The following is a 16,694-nucleotide window of genomic DNA, read 5'->3' on the forward strand; positions in this document are numbered from 1 at the left end:
TTGAGAAAAAAGATTGTTAATTCGGGACCAACTTCTATTAATAAAATTAAGAGGAATGATTAACAATTGAAGTTTAATTTAGGGTTCAATAAGAATTGGGAAAAATTAAAGGTGCATTTGAAATTACAAACCTAGACCTTCCTATATGTGAAATCTTTTGGTCAAATTATTTTTCCTATACTCTTTATTTTTCTACAAAGTAATCAATAAAATCAATAAATTCTGTCAGTATTGGATTTACTTGAACTAGTCTCTAGGATATGAACTTTAGGTTTACTTTTACGTCGCATAGGATTTGTTGCCCTTTAAGTACAATTTTACGCATCGACTACATACATGTATCTTAAACGAATATATTTTAACTTAATAGGACCACTATAAAAGAAAAAGTTTTCTGTTAAAATATTTAATGCAGTTAAATATTTACAATTTGAACTCAATTTTTTTTAAAACATAAAAATAAAATATTTATTAACAATTAAAAACATATTTAAGATACTCAAAATTATGAATAAAGTTTTAACATCTTCCGGCTAGTCACACTTGATGGTATTTTTAAAGTTTATCCAAACGTTTATAATAATAAAAACTAAAAAAAAAAATCGGAATTCTGTTTATTCAAGTTAGTCTCTAAATTCGTCCAATCAAAAAATCCTCTTGTGAAAAAAAAATAGAAGAAAATCTTGGCATTCAAAAACGTTTACAATCATCTAGGCGAAGATCAATATGTTGACATGTCCCAGCATCAAAATAAAAATTGGAAATGGCCGCATAAACGCCAAACTCTAAAAAAACTAATTAACAAGTAGAGATATTCCCAATGATGCATAGCTAGAAAGAGCAAGTGCAAGCAGTGGCATTATTAAAGCTCCCTTTACAACAATGAATGGGGCTCCATTGTTAGGAGAAGGTGCAGGTGGAACTGGAGAGGCCATTGCTGATATTGGTGATGGTGTTGGTGCTTCTGCAGATACCTTCTTCACCACGTTAATATCTACCTTCTGTCCTGCTTGGCAGTGACCAGGGACGCCACACAAGAACAAGTGGTGACCATAGTTTGTTATCTTTATGGTGTCATTGCCTGTGCTCATCCTCGTCAACGGGGATGATGCATTGCATGACTTGTACATACCATGCGTCACTCGCATCACGTTGTGGAACTTTGCATTGTATTCAAAAACTGATCACACAAATTACCAATGTTTTCTCTTTTAATTCTTTCACTTTCATTAATATTAATAATACAGAAATAAAAAGACCCTGCTCCACAATCATTTAGGCGTGAAGGTTTATGGAATATACTATTTGTGAGTCCTCATTGGGTGTTCTTTACCATCATTTTATCAATTAAAGAAAAACAAAAGGAGCAAGCACCATGAAAACCAAGCTAATGCAAATGAAAGTTGTGAGCCAGGCTAATTAACAACTTTCTCATAACACAGATATCTAAATGCAACTTGCAATAAAATAAAATCCATAAGTAAAACTTGGATAGGTGATTAAAAAATATATACTCCGGCCACTAATTAAACACATTTTCTCAAATTTCTAATAATAAAGAGCAGCATGATTATCGTTGTGTTTGAAAAGGCAATTTGATTAGTTTTTAACTTTTTTCCGAAAAAGTTATTTAACTGTTCATTAAATAAATTTTTAATAGTTTTTATTGTTTTTTAAACATTGCTTAAAATAACATTTTTAAGGCGTTAATTTCTAATTTTATATTTTTTTTATTCTTAATATATTTATTCAATTTCTTAGTTATTTTTTTTAAATAAATCATAGTTTTATTATTTATCTATTTTTTTTATATTTTTTAGTTATTTCAACATTTAATTTTATCAAACATTTATAATTTAATAAATTAATTTTTTTATTTTTTAACTTTCAATTACGAGTTAATTTTTTAATTTTCAACTATTTTTTCAGTTAATGTTGTTAAAGATAACGTGAAATTTGAGTCTAAGGTTAGAGAACAGTAGTTCATATCTTTTTTATAATTTTCCAATTTTTCTACACCAAATTGTGCAGGGCTAGAAAGAGATCTAATGAAACTTTTACTTTTTTGGTAAGATTGTTTATTTTGTTTTGATTATGAAAAGAGGTTGAAGGTACTGCTGAAAGGATTTTTTCTACTTTACGAAAAAATTGAAGTTTTGAACGTATCTGTTAACAAGTATCAATGAACATATAAATAAACCATAAACAATTGGAGTGAGGGGACTTACTGATAGTGTCACCAACTTGGAAGTTCTTAGTAGCAGCCCACTTCTTGTAATCTATGTTACCAATGATGGTCCAACCAGCAGAGTCCCCAACCTTGTGAACAGCTGAATTTGAAACTTGGAAAGCTGTCATCATCAAGAAAACCACAGCTTTCTCTATGAATGCCATTGCTACAAGCTCTGCACAGTAATTAGGAACCCCTTTTTCCTTTTCCTAAGGTTTGAGCTATTTAGGTTCTTCTCTTCTCTCTGGGATCCTTTTATATCCTTTTTTACTTACATGGTATTGGGAGATGGAGATTGGAAAAGTTAATAGTTGGCCCCATACTTTTTGTTATTATTTGTTTTGATGAAAACCTCCTTTTTAATATGAACAAAATGGCCCCCTAGCTCTCGTTTCAATCAAGTTTGGACGGTGGAAGTGGGTCGAGGACTGTCTTCCTACTTCTGGCTAAATTGAAACTTTATTAGATTAGAATGAATGACAAATTTTTTTATCAATATCTTGCATGAGTATATATATATATATATATATATATGTAAAATTTAAACAAGTGTCAGTTAAGACTTAGTAAAAGTGGTCCAAGCTTGTATTATTGCATGTAAGAGTATTTTTAACTGGGTGGTATCTTATTGGGTTTTTTTTACCTTGACTTTCAAAAAAGTATCAATCACGTGAAAATACAATAAATGGGGCGCATGCAGGAAAAAAATGATGAGAAAGAACATTGTATTGCAGTTAAAGTTGGCCTAATTAGGGATTTTAAGGGTGGAATCATAGATATTTAGCTTATCTTAACAATGCTGATGAAGAGCATACCTGTGAACCACTAGTCAAAGAAATAGGAGTAGTGTGAAATTGAAATAAAATTTGATAAAAAAAAATATTGATAATTGGTAGTATATTAATTGCATATATTATCTATCCTTACAATTTGGAACATGATGGTCTTGGTTGTGTGTGGCTATGGGTGTAAGGTTGTGAGACTTGAAAGGAAAGAATGTCAGGGGAAACGGTTTGGATCTTTGCTGCTACTACACTTCATTGTAACCATGCATAATGATCATTTTTGTATTTTTAACGTGTTTTTGTCAAATGATTGGTGAGCACCATCATGAAATAGCAACCACCATACATTGTTCCCATTTGGAGATCACATTGCTTTGCGCATGAGAAAAGCAATAAGCACATTCGCTTCATACAACATCCAATACTTTATCATCATATACGAGTATCCATTGCAGGTACCAAGCAATTGTCGAAGATAAATATGACAATTTGTTGGTTGAGTTTGTTTTCCATTATGCACCCGAAAAGAATTATGCTCTCTCTCACACACACACACAAAAAAAGGGAAACACTGTTTAAAATGAAGGCAAAAAAACTGTCATGAGTTGTCATTGCCATTTTATTCATCATCATAGGTAGATTTTGATACTTTACGGTAATATTAATATAAGTAACTATTTTAAATTACCCCAACGTTTCTAGCTTATCATTACTCGTTTTCTTCATTTTCTTCGTTACGTTTTGCTCCCCTATCTTCTGCTGGTACGTCATCAGAGTTTCAAAGGCACTAGAGGTTGGCATGGCGTTATTGTAGAGTATTGTTTTTTGATAACAATTGCCCTCAATACAAAGTATCAAAGTTAAAGCAATACACTCTACCTCCAGCTTATTGGTCTATAATTTTCCACTTCCAAGCTGAAGCTATCGCATACAATAGTCGTTGAAAATTAATATATATTATTCCTTTCAAAGACTAACAACCTCCGGCACACAACATATGCAATCATTATAGTCGTGTTTATTCATAACATAATGTAAATTGGAAATCAATATATATTATTCCTTTCAAAGACAAACAATTTACAAAAAGAAAAGGGTGGGAAAAAAAACTGTTTGATTATATGGCTTGCAAAACAGGATAATAAATGTTTGATTAACTGATTACAATGTTGTTGCAGGCCTAGGCCACCAACATGGATTGGAGGTGGGGGAAATAAAAAATAATTTGCTTAATTTGTGACTAACCCACATTCATTCTTACTTAGCATGTAATGCACTTACTCTAGAGTCTAAAATACTCAATGCAAATGGATTTACAACCTGGAGGTTGGATCAAATCCATTACCATTAGAGACATTGGCTACTTTCTCATCTGCGGCATCATCGATAAACCTCTTCCAGAACCAATGCTGCTTCCACACTCTCTCGGTCATCTCTTCAATGGGGACATTCTTTGTTTCTGGCAACAGGAAAAGCACGAAGACAGACATGACGAGGACCCAGCCAGAGAAGAACAAGAAGATGCCAAACTTGAAGTGGCAGAGCATAGAAAGGAATGCCTGTGCAATGACGAAGGTGAAGAGCAAGTTGACACAAACGGTGACACTCTGACCAGCGGAACGAGTCTCCAATGGGAAAGTCTCACTCGGGATAAGCCACCCAAGGGGACCCCAAGACCATGCAAAGGAAGACACGAAAGTGCACACCATCACAACCACCAGAATTGCAATGCCTTTGGAAAGGTCATCAGAATGGTCCGTCACCTTTATTCCCAGAATGATTGCAATCACCACTTGAGACAAGAACATCTGCACACCAGCCTCCAGCAGGAGCATGCGACGTCCCAGTTTGTCCACCGAGTAGATGGATACAACGGTGGAGAGAACATTCACAGCACCAGTTATGACAGCAGAATAGAGGGATGCATCGTTCTTGAATCCTAAGGTGTTGAAGAGAACCGGGGCATAGAACATGATTGCGTTGATGCCTGTGAATTGCTGGAATATCTGAAGGGCAATGGAAATGACGAGTTGGGGTCGGTTCCTGCGCTTGAGAAGATTCCTGAATGGATGCTTCACCTCTTTAGCCACACGACTGGCCTCAACCAATTCCTGGAATTCAAGTTCGATGTTGTCAGTGCCGCGAATCTTTTTAAGAACAGTTTTTCCTTCTTCCAAGCGCCCACGTTCGATCAGACTGTTGGGGGTGTCCACCACGAACAAGGCTCCCAATGTCAGAAGAACTGCTGGGATACCAGCCAACCCAAGAGATAGCCTCCAACCCCACCCACCTTTGATTCTGTTGTTACGAAAAAATGTCAGTGTAATATTACTAGTACTACCAGTCTACTACATCGTTTTGTATCAACTATTAAATCCGTCATACATTTTGGGCTGGACCATGCGGGCTTTGGGTTACCATTCTCTCTGTTCTATTTTGACTATAACTTACTCTTTTCTAACACACATATCATCTGATTCGTTTTATTGGCAACTTTCAATGAAGTAACTCAGTTGAAGAAAAGTAAGCAATGGGGGAGCACATAAAATAGTACTTACTTGTTGGTGCCGTAGTTGACAAGGTTAGCAAATAGAATGCCAATGGTGACATTAAGCTGGAACAATATATTCAATGCTCCTCGTATTCTTGAAGGTGCGATCTCAGAGAGGAACACTGGCACGGCCTGTCATCAAATTGAAACAACAAAGATGATTCAGATATGGATACCCAACCAAAAATGTCTTTTTTTTTTAACAGCAACTATTATCAGTAATATTAATTTTCTATCTGATACCATTAATTATTAGTAAGAGGTTATTTTAAATCAACTATTCCACTATTAGTGAGGAGTCAACAAGTAATTGTTAGCAAATTGGACAACAAACAGCTTAGTTGTATTGCTTGTATAAGTGAGGAATCAACAAAGTTAACCCAAGTAATGACTGAAGAGTAAAAAAGTGGCAGAAAAATAGAATTTGAAAGATACAAAAATACTAAATTGCAGAATGCGTTTTTTCTTTTTGTCTATGGCAAAAAGGCCTAGGACTTTTTAATTCTAATATGGAAACTCATTTCAAAATAGGTAGCTTCAAAGAATTGTCTCAAAGAGACAAAACTAATAATAATCATAAAATATGGTACAAAAAGTGGTCCCTATTAACAAGTGTCACAAACATCCAATAGTAAGAATATTTTAAAGTATTAAAGGTGGTGGAACTCGATTGGAGAAATTAATGGGTGATTACGACTTTGGGAGTACAAGGAAAAATTAAGGACAATTGTCACAAAATTAAGTCTCAGTTTAAACTACAGACTTGCCTTCCGTTGGCGCATGACATTCCACAATATTGTTGTGGGGACATTCATCTGTCTCCTCCACGACAAAGCCTTTTGTTTTTTTTTTAAAAAATGTTAAATATATTTAACGTATATATTCATACGTCGGCCGTGTTCTCTCTATATAATATAGACACACAAAATAAAAAATGAATATACTAATTTTCGTCTTTAGACGAAAGGCACAAAGGAATCTTGACTAATTATGTTTTGAGGAGTAAAACAAGACCGATGATACTTCAAATTGGATTAATAAAGTGTATTATAGATATGTACTATATATGCATGTAACAGTATCTTCTTTTTAAACTCTCGAAACAACAAAACCATATCCTATTGAGCAAATAATCGAACTGTTGTTGAACACACGTGAACAATCCTAGACACGGTGACAACTGTGATAGATAATGGACAGAAGGTTCAATTGATTAAGCTAATTATAAAAACAAGTGATTTTCAAAGTTGTATAAAAAATATTAATTTGCTAGCTTGTTAGTGATTGTGAGTAAACTGGAAGCTAATTCGTGAGTCAATTTTGTTTATGATTTTATAAAACATAATTTTAAATAAGTATAAAAAAAAAGAGTTTAATTCGTGAGTCAATTTGGTTATAATTATAATTTTTTTAAGCTCATAAAAAGAACTTCCTAAAATAATTAAAAATATGATTTTTCTTATTCTGGTTCGTTAGAAGAACTTAAATGACTACCTTAAAAGTATAAAAATAAAACTGAAACAAAATAGTTTCTATCCATAAATAATCTCAAAGCGTAAATCTTCTATATACAAAGTACATGTTATATGTGCAATTAATATGTATTTTTAATTACTACTACCCTATTAGCAAATAATAACTGATCAATAAGTCAACACGGATTCATTTAACTCCAATTAATTTAATAAAGTGAAAAATAAATGATGATGAAGCGAACCTGATTAGCAAAGCCAACACCACAACCAAGCAAGATTCTTCCAACGATGAGCATGGCGAGGTCTTGAGCAGCAGCATTTAGGACAACTCCACCGATGAAGAAGAACCCAGCAATCAACATGGTCAGCCTTCTTCCCAACCTACGAGTCGTGTACGAAGCGAAGAACGTTGAAGTCAAACCAGCCAGATACAGAGACGACGTGAAAAGCTGTAATCCTTGGTTGTCGTATTTGCAGTAATTACTATCCAGTCCTTTCTCTTCCACTGTCTTTCTGTATACCGTCGGAAAAAACTTCTTCAAGAACGGGGGCATAGACGTCACACCACCTATTACATCATATTAATTAATATTTAATGCACATAATAATCATAGTTTACTGTGCATATTAAAGTTAGCGAGCTGTTACTGTAACTGGTTTTGGCAAAATTCACAGGACGACTCATTGGCATTAACGAGCTGTTAAGTGAAATCTCGAAAATGCCCTTACAGGTTGTTTGGTTAAGTATGTATGGTGGTTGAGCAATTTTGGGAACTTACGTGGGATTCCCATATTAGCGCCACATGAATCGTGATCCTCGTCAAGGAAAATCAGAATCGATTGAGCCTCTTTTTTAGGTAGAATAAAATAAAATAAAAAAGTAGTATTTCATTATCCACCTAATAAGATAAGATTATCCGACCTAAAATTAATTGATTTTTCACAGCACAACTGCTAAGTTAATTCCACTTTTCTTCCTTGTAATTACTTTTACATATAATCGGAAAAAAAGAAGAAAAAAAAAACAGATGGATGGAGTCTCTTGAAAATATGGATGGTATTGTTTCTTATTGTTTTGTTCATAAAGGGAAAAAATATTTAAAACGATTCTTGTTTTCTCTTTGTAAAAAAAAAAAAAAAAAACAGTGTCTAGCTAGGTATGTCATATACTCATATATATGTGTTTGAGATCGTGAAAAAGAACACAAATAAGGTTAATGAATTGTAAAAGAAGGAAAGAACACACATATATATATAGAGAGAGAGAGAGAAGAAAAGATGATTACCTGAAACGCCGACGTCGTAGCCAAACATGAGACCTCCGGTGGCAGCCATGATACATGAAATGATGACGATGGGAGTGATTTTGGCCTCGAAATCGGCGCCACCGGCGGCGTTGGTGAAACCTCCGACGGCCATGGAGCAATAAAATGCGGGAACAGAGGAGATAAGAGAGAGAGCGAGTGAATGTTGTAGTACAGCAGATAGGAATGAGAGTGAAGAAGGGGTTATTTATAGGCGAAGGGAGGAGATGGGGAACTTTGATATACGATGCAGCATTTCGCCTCATCACTCTCTCATGGGCCCCACATGGCCACATGGCCTTTTTGGATTATCTTCTTCCTTGCCGGCTACCAAGTCAAAGCCCCGACTTAAAATACACTTAACATTTTTATATGTTAAATAAATGCAATTATAATTATGGATAAAAATGAATACAGTATATTACTACAGTATAATATAATTAATAATTATAAAATCATGAATAAATTAGTAATTTATTAGTAAAAACTAAATTAAAAGTAGTGTTTGATATTTTTATAAGAATGAATTTAGAATATGCCATGCATGTATTAATTTTTTCACAAAAAACCAACTCCTAATTATGGTCACTTTTTCAAGTCCCATAGTAAATGAAATACATTAGTAGAATCTTATTTTTTTTATTCATAAGAATAAAAAAATGAGATATTATGAGTTTATTATGACACTTTACATATGCATAGCCAGTTAAAATTGTGCTCTTGCTAACTAGTGGTCTAGAATATCCTTTGGACACCAGTTGGAGTTGCATTCAAAATTATGGAAGAGAAACTATAATCTTTTTTAATAATTTTATTTTTTTAATTTGATTCTCTAACTAGTGTCCTTGGGATTTTTTTTGGTGAAAATAAAAACTTAAGGCTCACTGGTATCCCTAGGGTACTTGTTAACATTTTTCTAAAAAGAAATGAATATATCAATGACGAGGGTTTTAAAAAAAATGAAAACTAATAAAAACATTATAAAAATAAGAGTATGTCTCATTAATTTTTGGAGTAATTTAAAAAAATATTTAAATTTAAAGTAATGTTACTAATTAATCTAATTAATTATTTTGACATTGATAAATTGGTTAATTAAGTAAAAAGAGTATTCAAAGTCATAAATGTCAGTTTTACTTTTTTTCTCTTATTGTAGGCACTTTTTATTATGATTATATTCTTCTTAGCAACCACCTAGCTAGTGTTAAGATGTTCAAGAAACATTAATTACTGATTTTTTGATTTTGACGGGAGCATGTTCGTATTAATATATGATTATCAAACAATATTACTCTGAGCAAAATGCATTACAAATTGCACGGATGGAGTAGAGGTTAATAGAAGAGCATATGAAAAGTCTAAAATAAATGATTGAGATTAGAGTCAGGCCGGAACTGAAATTAAACCGGGATTTGATTTGGCGAACGAGAAGAAGAAAAATACAAAACAACTATTTTCCAAAACACGTGCGAATGCCAAGTTGTTAACTATTGAGTCAGTGGTCCAAGTCCAACGCCCCAAGTGGTTCGGAGTTTTTCTGGTTTCTGCATGCAAAAGATCAAATCAATATTCCTGCATGGATTATGGATTATTCCTACTTCAACCGATCAAAATGCCCACTCTCTGCATGCCAACACAAAGAGTTTTGCTGACTAAAATATATATTTATTATGTTAAATAATACTAAACTAAAATTAGTTTTTTATTTGTAATTGTATTTTTTTAACAATTGTTCAAATATATTTTTATTTCTTTCTATCTTCAAAATTTTGCAAAATAAATTATTGAAACAACTAAACCCCATCTAAAGTTTTTTTTTTGTGAATCCCCATCTAAAGTATTACCAAATACAAAAATTTGATAATAAATCACTATTTTATTTTAATCAAATCATTGATCTTAAATTCAAGTGCGAAAAAGATTAGTCTAATACCCGATCGAAAAAGAGTAAAAAAAAAAACCCACCTAAAATACTTCACCTGATCTGATGCACGCTAAATCCATCATACACTGGCGGAATAACTAGCTAATTAAATGTCATGAAATTTAATTTGAGTATTTCATTAATGGATCTGTATGATTGATCCGAAAAGTAAAAATAGGGTAAACAATCTCATATTCAATAATCAATAGAATTTAGACCATTGTCTTAATTTGAATTCAATAATTAATTTTATGACTATCGTATTTAATATTTCATCTTTATTTTTTTATATTATTTATATGTAAAAATTAAAATTTTATAATTATTAATTAAAAGTTAATAATTAAAATTATACTAAAATACATAAATACATAGGAGTATGAAATAAAATTATAAAATATTAAAATCTTAATAATTATGTTTTTAATGATTATATTCTTTTTTCACAATATGAAAAATATATATTGCTGTAATTTTAATTTTTATCTATGACTTTTAATTAAAAGTTATACTATTTACCTATAATTATTTTATTAAAAATTATAATGAAAATTTTGGAAAAATATTTAAGTATTATACTTAATTAGAAGTTGTAAAATAAATGAAAAATATTTACCTAAAGTTTTTTTTTATAATCACTATTTACCTGAATTAAAAATTATCATTAAGATTTTTTTATAATTTTCGTTGTTTTCTGAATTATTATAATTTTGATTATTAACTTTTAATTAATAAATATAGAAATTTAATTTTACACATAAATGATATGGAAAAAAAATTAAATATGACAATTTAAATTTGATAAATATAACATTAATAAAAGAATTTTAAAATAAGATAATTATCTAAATTTTAACGATTATTCAAGATGAATTTAAATAACATTCATTAATTACATTTTATTTAGGATCAATTATACAAATCCTTCTTTAATTACAATCATAAATTGATATGGGACAGCGTCCCCGTCACCTGCAACCTGTAGGACTACTTTATTCCACTTCACTATCAATAACAGCAATATCACGACTCACATTTGCATAATACTGCAAATCTTCAATCAAAATTATTCACAGTCAATATACGCATGGTTATCTATTTGCATTTACTAAACGGAGCAAAAACAAAAGGGGATCCATTTATAATCTAATTAAACTGGGCGTCATTTAATATGCTATTACCGTATAATGTAATTACAATGTTTCTATATATAAGTTTCTTTAACAATAAATATCTAATTGGTTTCCAAATTTGAAGGCTTTATCAGAAAAAAACGAAAACAAAAATGTCTAAATGATTTTGTTAAAGAAAACGTGAATGGACTGATCAAATTATAATATTAATCTAATATGGCCTACTTTTTTATTTCATGGAAATGCAGAAAGCAAAATAATTTTGGGTGAATTTTACATATAATATAATAGTTAACTAAATTTTTGTCTCAGTCTTTGTCATGTGCGATTGATATTGTTATTATTTAAAAAAAATGAAAAAATTGCATTTCAAATTTAAAAAAATGTTAATTAATTAATGATGTTTTTAAATAACTGTAATCAGGGTCTTAACTATACCTCCCAATAATACGATAAAATATGTATATAAATTTCAGTCTTTAAGATTAACTATATGATTAATTATTAATTAGAATTTAATCACACTTAAATGAATGAGATTGTTTTTTTATCAGGATTAATGATGCTGTGAGTGGACTAAAGAAAAAGTAGCTGAAAAGTGAGCATCCAAAATATCATTGTAGATAGCTTAGTCCTCATATGTAGATAATGGATGATATAACCGTCTGACGTAGCAGATTGTCTCATAAAAGTGATATTGCTTTCACATGCGGTGAAAATGTACTATCTGTCACCTAAAAGGCTCAAACGTGTCACGATCTTCTAGAAACACGGAGATTCTGAATTTTATCTGATTTTTAATATGATGATATTAAAACTTACTGTTTTTTTTTTTTATAAATATCAATTATTTACTTTATTAGTAGAAAAAAAGAGATTGAATTTGTGATATTTTTGTCCTTTTTTTTTTAAAAGATCCAACCAACTTTATATCTTTAAAATTTACCATTTATTAATAATTATAGTCTTATTTTTTTAATGATGATATTTGAATCTTATCATGAATTTTATTTGATTTTTATTGTGCCGATTTTAAATTTTTCCGAATCTTAAGAAAATTTAATATTCTGAATTAAAATAATTAACCAATTGCATTATTCCTCGTGTTAATTAATAAATTTATGACTTTCATTTCTTTAAGTGTCTTTTAAGACGACATAAGAGTTAAGAATTAAAATTAATGATCTTATTTTTATTAAAATCGTTATATATTTTTCTATTTTTCCATTATACCATCTATCTATTTTTTTGCTTAATTTCTCTATTCTTCATTTCTCACTTTTTTCAAATTTTATGATAAATGTAAAAAATAATTAAACATTAGATTATTGCAGTCGGAAGGCAAGGCAAGCTACTTTTGACTAACCAGTTTCGACTTTAACTAGTATTTTATTTTAATCAATTTTAGCCTTTTAGCTTTCTCAGCAATCAATGACGTGGAAGCCACTGGAAAAAAATCCAAAAAAATTAAAGTGGCTACTATGTTTGTGAAGAAGCATTATCTGAGTTGGAGTCCTCAAAATTGACTAGTTGAAATTCCTTGTCCAAGACAATGGGAAGTTGTGAAGATGTGAGATTAGTATGTTCATCTGAGATAAGGACAAAAGAAGATAATCGTAATGATAATAATAATGTTAATAAAAAAAATAAATGGTGTAAAATTGTCAAGGCATGCATTTGGTGTTCACGTGAAGAAGAGGGTATATTGAAAAAAGAAGAAAATAATGCAGCGGTGCCAATCCATTGGTCAAAAAGTATGTATAGGATAGGGTACTTTTCGCTGATACATTAATGTACTGAAATGATGAATGAGCAGTGGTTAGTTGGTTACCACTTACGTACTAGTTTTCACTCTCATCTTATAATTCATCCACACATTCTTGCTAGTTGCAATATCACAAACCTTTGACAGTTCACAAATTTGGATAACTTTAAATTCATGTGATGATTATTGTGGAAATTACACTAAGAGCATCTCTAGGGCAGGTTTTTCATATGGATATTTTAATTTTTTTTTATTCCTCTAATATTTTTTGTGATTCTCATAATGTTATGTTATGCTATTCATAAAAAATTTTATACAAATTTTTATTCTAACGTAAGAAATCGCAAGAAACCATAATAATTATAAAAAAAATACACACATTTAATTTTTTATTATAACTTAATTATTATTCTAATAAAATAATTAATTTAATTTTTCATTTTACTCTAATTCTGCACTTTTTATTGTCATTATTTTTATTTTTTTTAATTACTCCACTTCACTTTTACACTCTAGAACCTTCCCCCTCCCCCATATTTTTCTCATTGCCTTCTTCTTCCTCATTTTCCTTCTTCTTCATTTCTTAACCACCCTTCGCCATCACCCGTTGAGCCACCAATGTCGCTCTCTTGCGTGATCACGACTGCCCCTCGAGCCACCATCGTCGGTCAATGAGCTATCACCATCGGTGATGATGACATTAAATTTTTCCATATTTGTTTAATATTCCTTCCCCCTTTGTATTTTTTCATATTCATTCATTTTTCTTCTTCTTGAAGTTATTTTTCCTCTTTTATGTACATGGATGGATTGTTGGAGGTGGTTGATATTGGATAATAGTTTTTTAATGTTAAGAACTTTTTTCTTATATAAGGAACTCATTTTATTTTGAAGGAATAGTTCCTTCCACGCAGAGTATCTCTAATGTATAGTTTCTTCAAGAACCCGTTTCTTCATGTTAAAAAACTTACCATAAAAATGACATTGAAGATGCTCTAAGATATACTACTCGCTAATGTAACCAATTATTTTGTTTATTCTTATTTATAAGACTAAAATTTAAAATAGTACTTGATTTATAATATTTCTTATATTAATTATTTTAGATTAAAAATATCACTCATTAAAAGAAAAAGAAAAATATATTGATGAATCATTAATAGAGAAAAATATTAATAAAGGCAGTTTTAAAAAATTATAAATTTAAGATAAATTTACTATTATTAACTAAATTAATTATTTTTCTTAATTTTAATAAATTAGATAATTAAATCTTATATATAAAAATGAAATAAGTAAATCTGGAGGGTTAAAGTTTTTTTTTTTTTTTTTTTTACGTTGAGTAACGTCAATCAGTTATTGATGTCATTATCTTATATCTTCTAAAGTTTTTTTTTTATAATTTTTTTCCCTCAAAAGTTATTAATACAAGTGATTTCATATTTAGGTATTTTAACAAAAGTTGAATTTATTTTCATGAAAGAGAAATTATATTTGTATGATACTTTTGTATAATTTATTTTACAATTTAGAAAGAGAGACAAAAATAGGTGAGAAAAATGATTTAATAAAAATTATATATTAATAATATTTTTAAGGAGTATATATTAACAATATAGCCTTTACAAAAATAATGCATACGATAACATTACATAATATATTTTTTTAAGAATAAGGTACACCTTTTTAAGAAGAATCTTGAGTATTTTTACATGAGTATTATTAACACTAAAAAAATTGCACCTATAAACAAATTATTTTGTTGATAAATAGTAAATTTGTAATTTTTCTATATTTCCAATTAGCAAAATTTATTGATTGCTTTTTCATTTCTTTAAATTATATGCGGTATAATTTTGCGTATCGTACAAGTTTTCGCACTAGTTTTTTCACAATTATTAGAGATAGAAAAATGAAAAATGTAAGATAAAATAAATGATTTAATTAAAATTAAAAAAAATAATACAAAATATTGTAAAAAAAATATTATATAATCATATAAGTATATAACTCTTCACAAAATTGTACGCACCATTATGCCATGTTTTTCCAATAGACGAAGTCATATTTAATTTTCTCGCTTACTGGGGGGAAGATTCGCACTGTACAATTGTCAATAGATTAGCCAACAGATCTCTTTGACGTCACATTTATTAAATAATGAATATAATATAATGTATTTAAAAATATAGAATTAATGTGATTTGCGTGTATGTTTAAGATAATATATTTATTATTTAATAAGAAAAATGTTAATAGATTAATTAATGGCTGACCAATTATTTTAAAGTTAAACAATAACTCATATACTGTATGTACAGAAAAAGAAAAGAAAAAACTCTTATACCGTAAATTTCATCGATTCTCACAATGATTTTATTTGTTAATTTATATTTAGCCAAGCATTCTACTAGTACGTGAATTCTTTTATACTATTAAAATAGTTAATGCTTAATAATACTTTTTTACAGACTCAGTTAATAATTCTATAATCATCAATTATTAAATCAAATAGTATAAAATTACTATGATCGAACAGTCTCAATTCTCAATCCATAGAATAATATTTAGTTCCACTCTGTAGCTTGAAAGAAAAGAAAAGTACACGACATAATAAAAATGATTATATGCTAAATGAGGTTACAATAAAAGACAATGTTGCATCTACCTACCTCAGATATTATCCTGAAAAAACATGGAATTAAACTTTACCGTCCAACAACCAAGAAGAGAATCCAAACATCCTCACGTAAATGCTATAAACAAAATCCATCTACTCAATTATCATCTTGTCGACGCAGTTAAAAGTTGCCACATGCTCTAATGGAAATAGAATCAAATGACAAATGTTGAAAACCAATATTTTATACCAAAAAATGGTACTTTTGAATTCAACTCATTTGCAAACTCTAATCTCAATTATGAGACGTATAAACCTTAAACGCGTATGACAATATATAAAGTGTATATTTATGTATGTATAATAGGGCGTTGCTACGAGAATATATGTGTGTGGGTGGGTGGGGGGTGTAAACTATAATTGATCTAAATAATGCACATGCGAGACCAGCAAGTTTGTAGTTCAACAACTGTTTTAGCTTCTCAACACTTGAATATAAATTTTGATGTCAGGGTTTAGAAGTTCTACGTGCAAAGTTATTTTTCATCTCAAAACAATTAATAAATTAGAATAATGGGGTTCCTTTTCATGATTACATAATAACATTTCATGTGACAATTAAACTAGAAAGATCGTGTTTGCAGAACATCAAAGTGACTAGCGAATTGATCTAGTAAAGTAAAAATGAGAATGAGAATGGGATTAAGTATATAGGTGTATTATCATTTATGACAAAAATGGACCAAGTTAGTATAGATCTCATTGTGCATATCAAATCAACATTTTTATGTAAATAACAATACACAAAGACCATTTTAATATAATTTTTTAAAAGAAAAATAGATTTAATATCCAATTTAGTCCCTTAATTTATTTAAAACACTCAATTAGATTCCTCAATTTTTTT

At 29.9% G+C, this 16,694-nt stretch overlaps 2 protein-coding genes across 2 annotated transcripts; both read right to left on the reverse strand.

The window, feature by feature from the left end:
- Positions 1 to 663: 663 nt before the first annotated feature.
- On the reverse strand, positions 664 to 2,564 carry LOC100305939 (putative cupredoxin superfamily protein). Its single transcript, NM_001248313.2, has 2 exons — positions 2,229 to 2,564; positions 664 to 1,180 (listed from the first exon to the last, which is right to left on the reverse strand). Exons 1-2 carry the CDS (start codon positions 2,392 to 2,394, stop codon positions 795 to 797), a joined length of 552 nt encoding a protein of 183 aa, NP_001235242.1. The 5' UTR covers positions 2,395 to 2,564; the 3' UTR covers positions 664 to 794.
- A 1,577-nt stretch (positions 2,565 to 4,141) lies between these two features.
- On the reverse strand, positions 4,142 to 8,536 carry LOC100787405 (sugar transport protein 13). Its single transcript, XM_003539227.5, has 4 exons — positions 8,328 to 8,536; positions 7,284 to 7,609; positions 5,574 to 5,698; positions 4,142 to 5,313 (listed from the first exon to the last, which is right to left on the reverse strand). The coding sequence occupies exons 1-4, from the start codon at positions 8,458 to 8,460 to the stop codon at positions 4,329 to 4,331; spliced, it is 1,569 nt and encodes a 522-aa protein (XP_003539275.1). The 5' UTR covers positions 8,461 to 8,536; the 3' UTR covers positions 4,142 to 4,328.
- Positions 8,537 to 16,694: the final 8,158 nt, after the last annotated feature.

The sequence above is a fragment of the Glycine max genome, chromosome 11 (assembly GCF_000004515.6).
Source record: "Glycine max cultivar Williams 82 chromosome 11, Glycine_max_v4.0, whole genome shotgun sequence".
In the NCBI taxonomy this organism is placed as follows: Eukaryota; Viridiplantae; Streptophyta; class Magnoliopsida; order Fabales; family Fabaceae; genus Glycine; species Glycine max.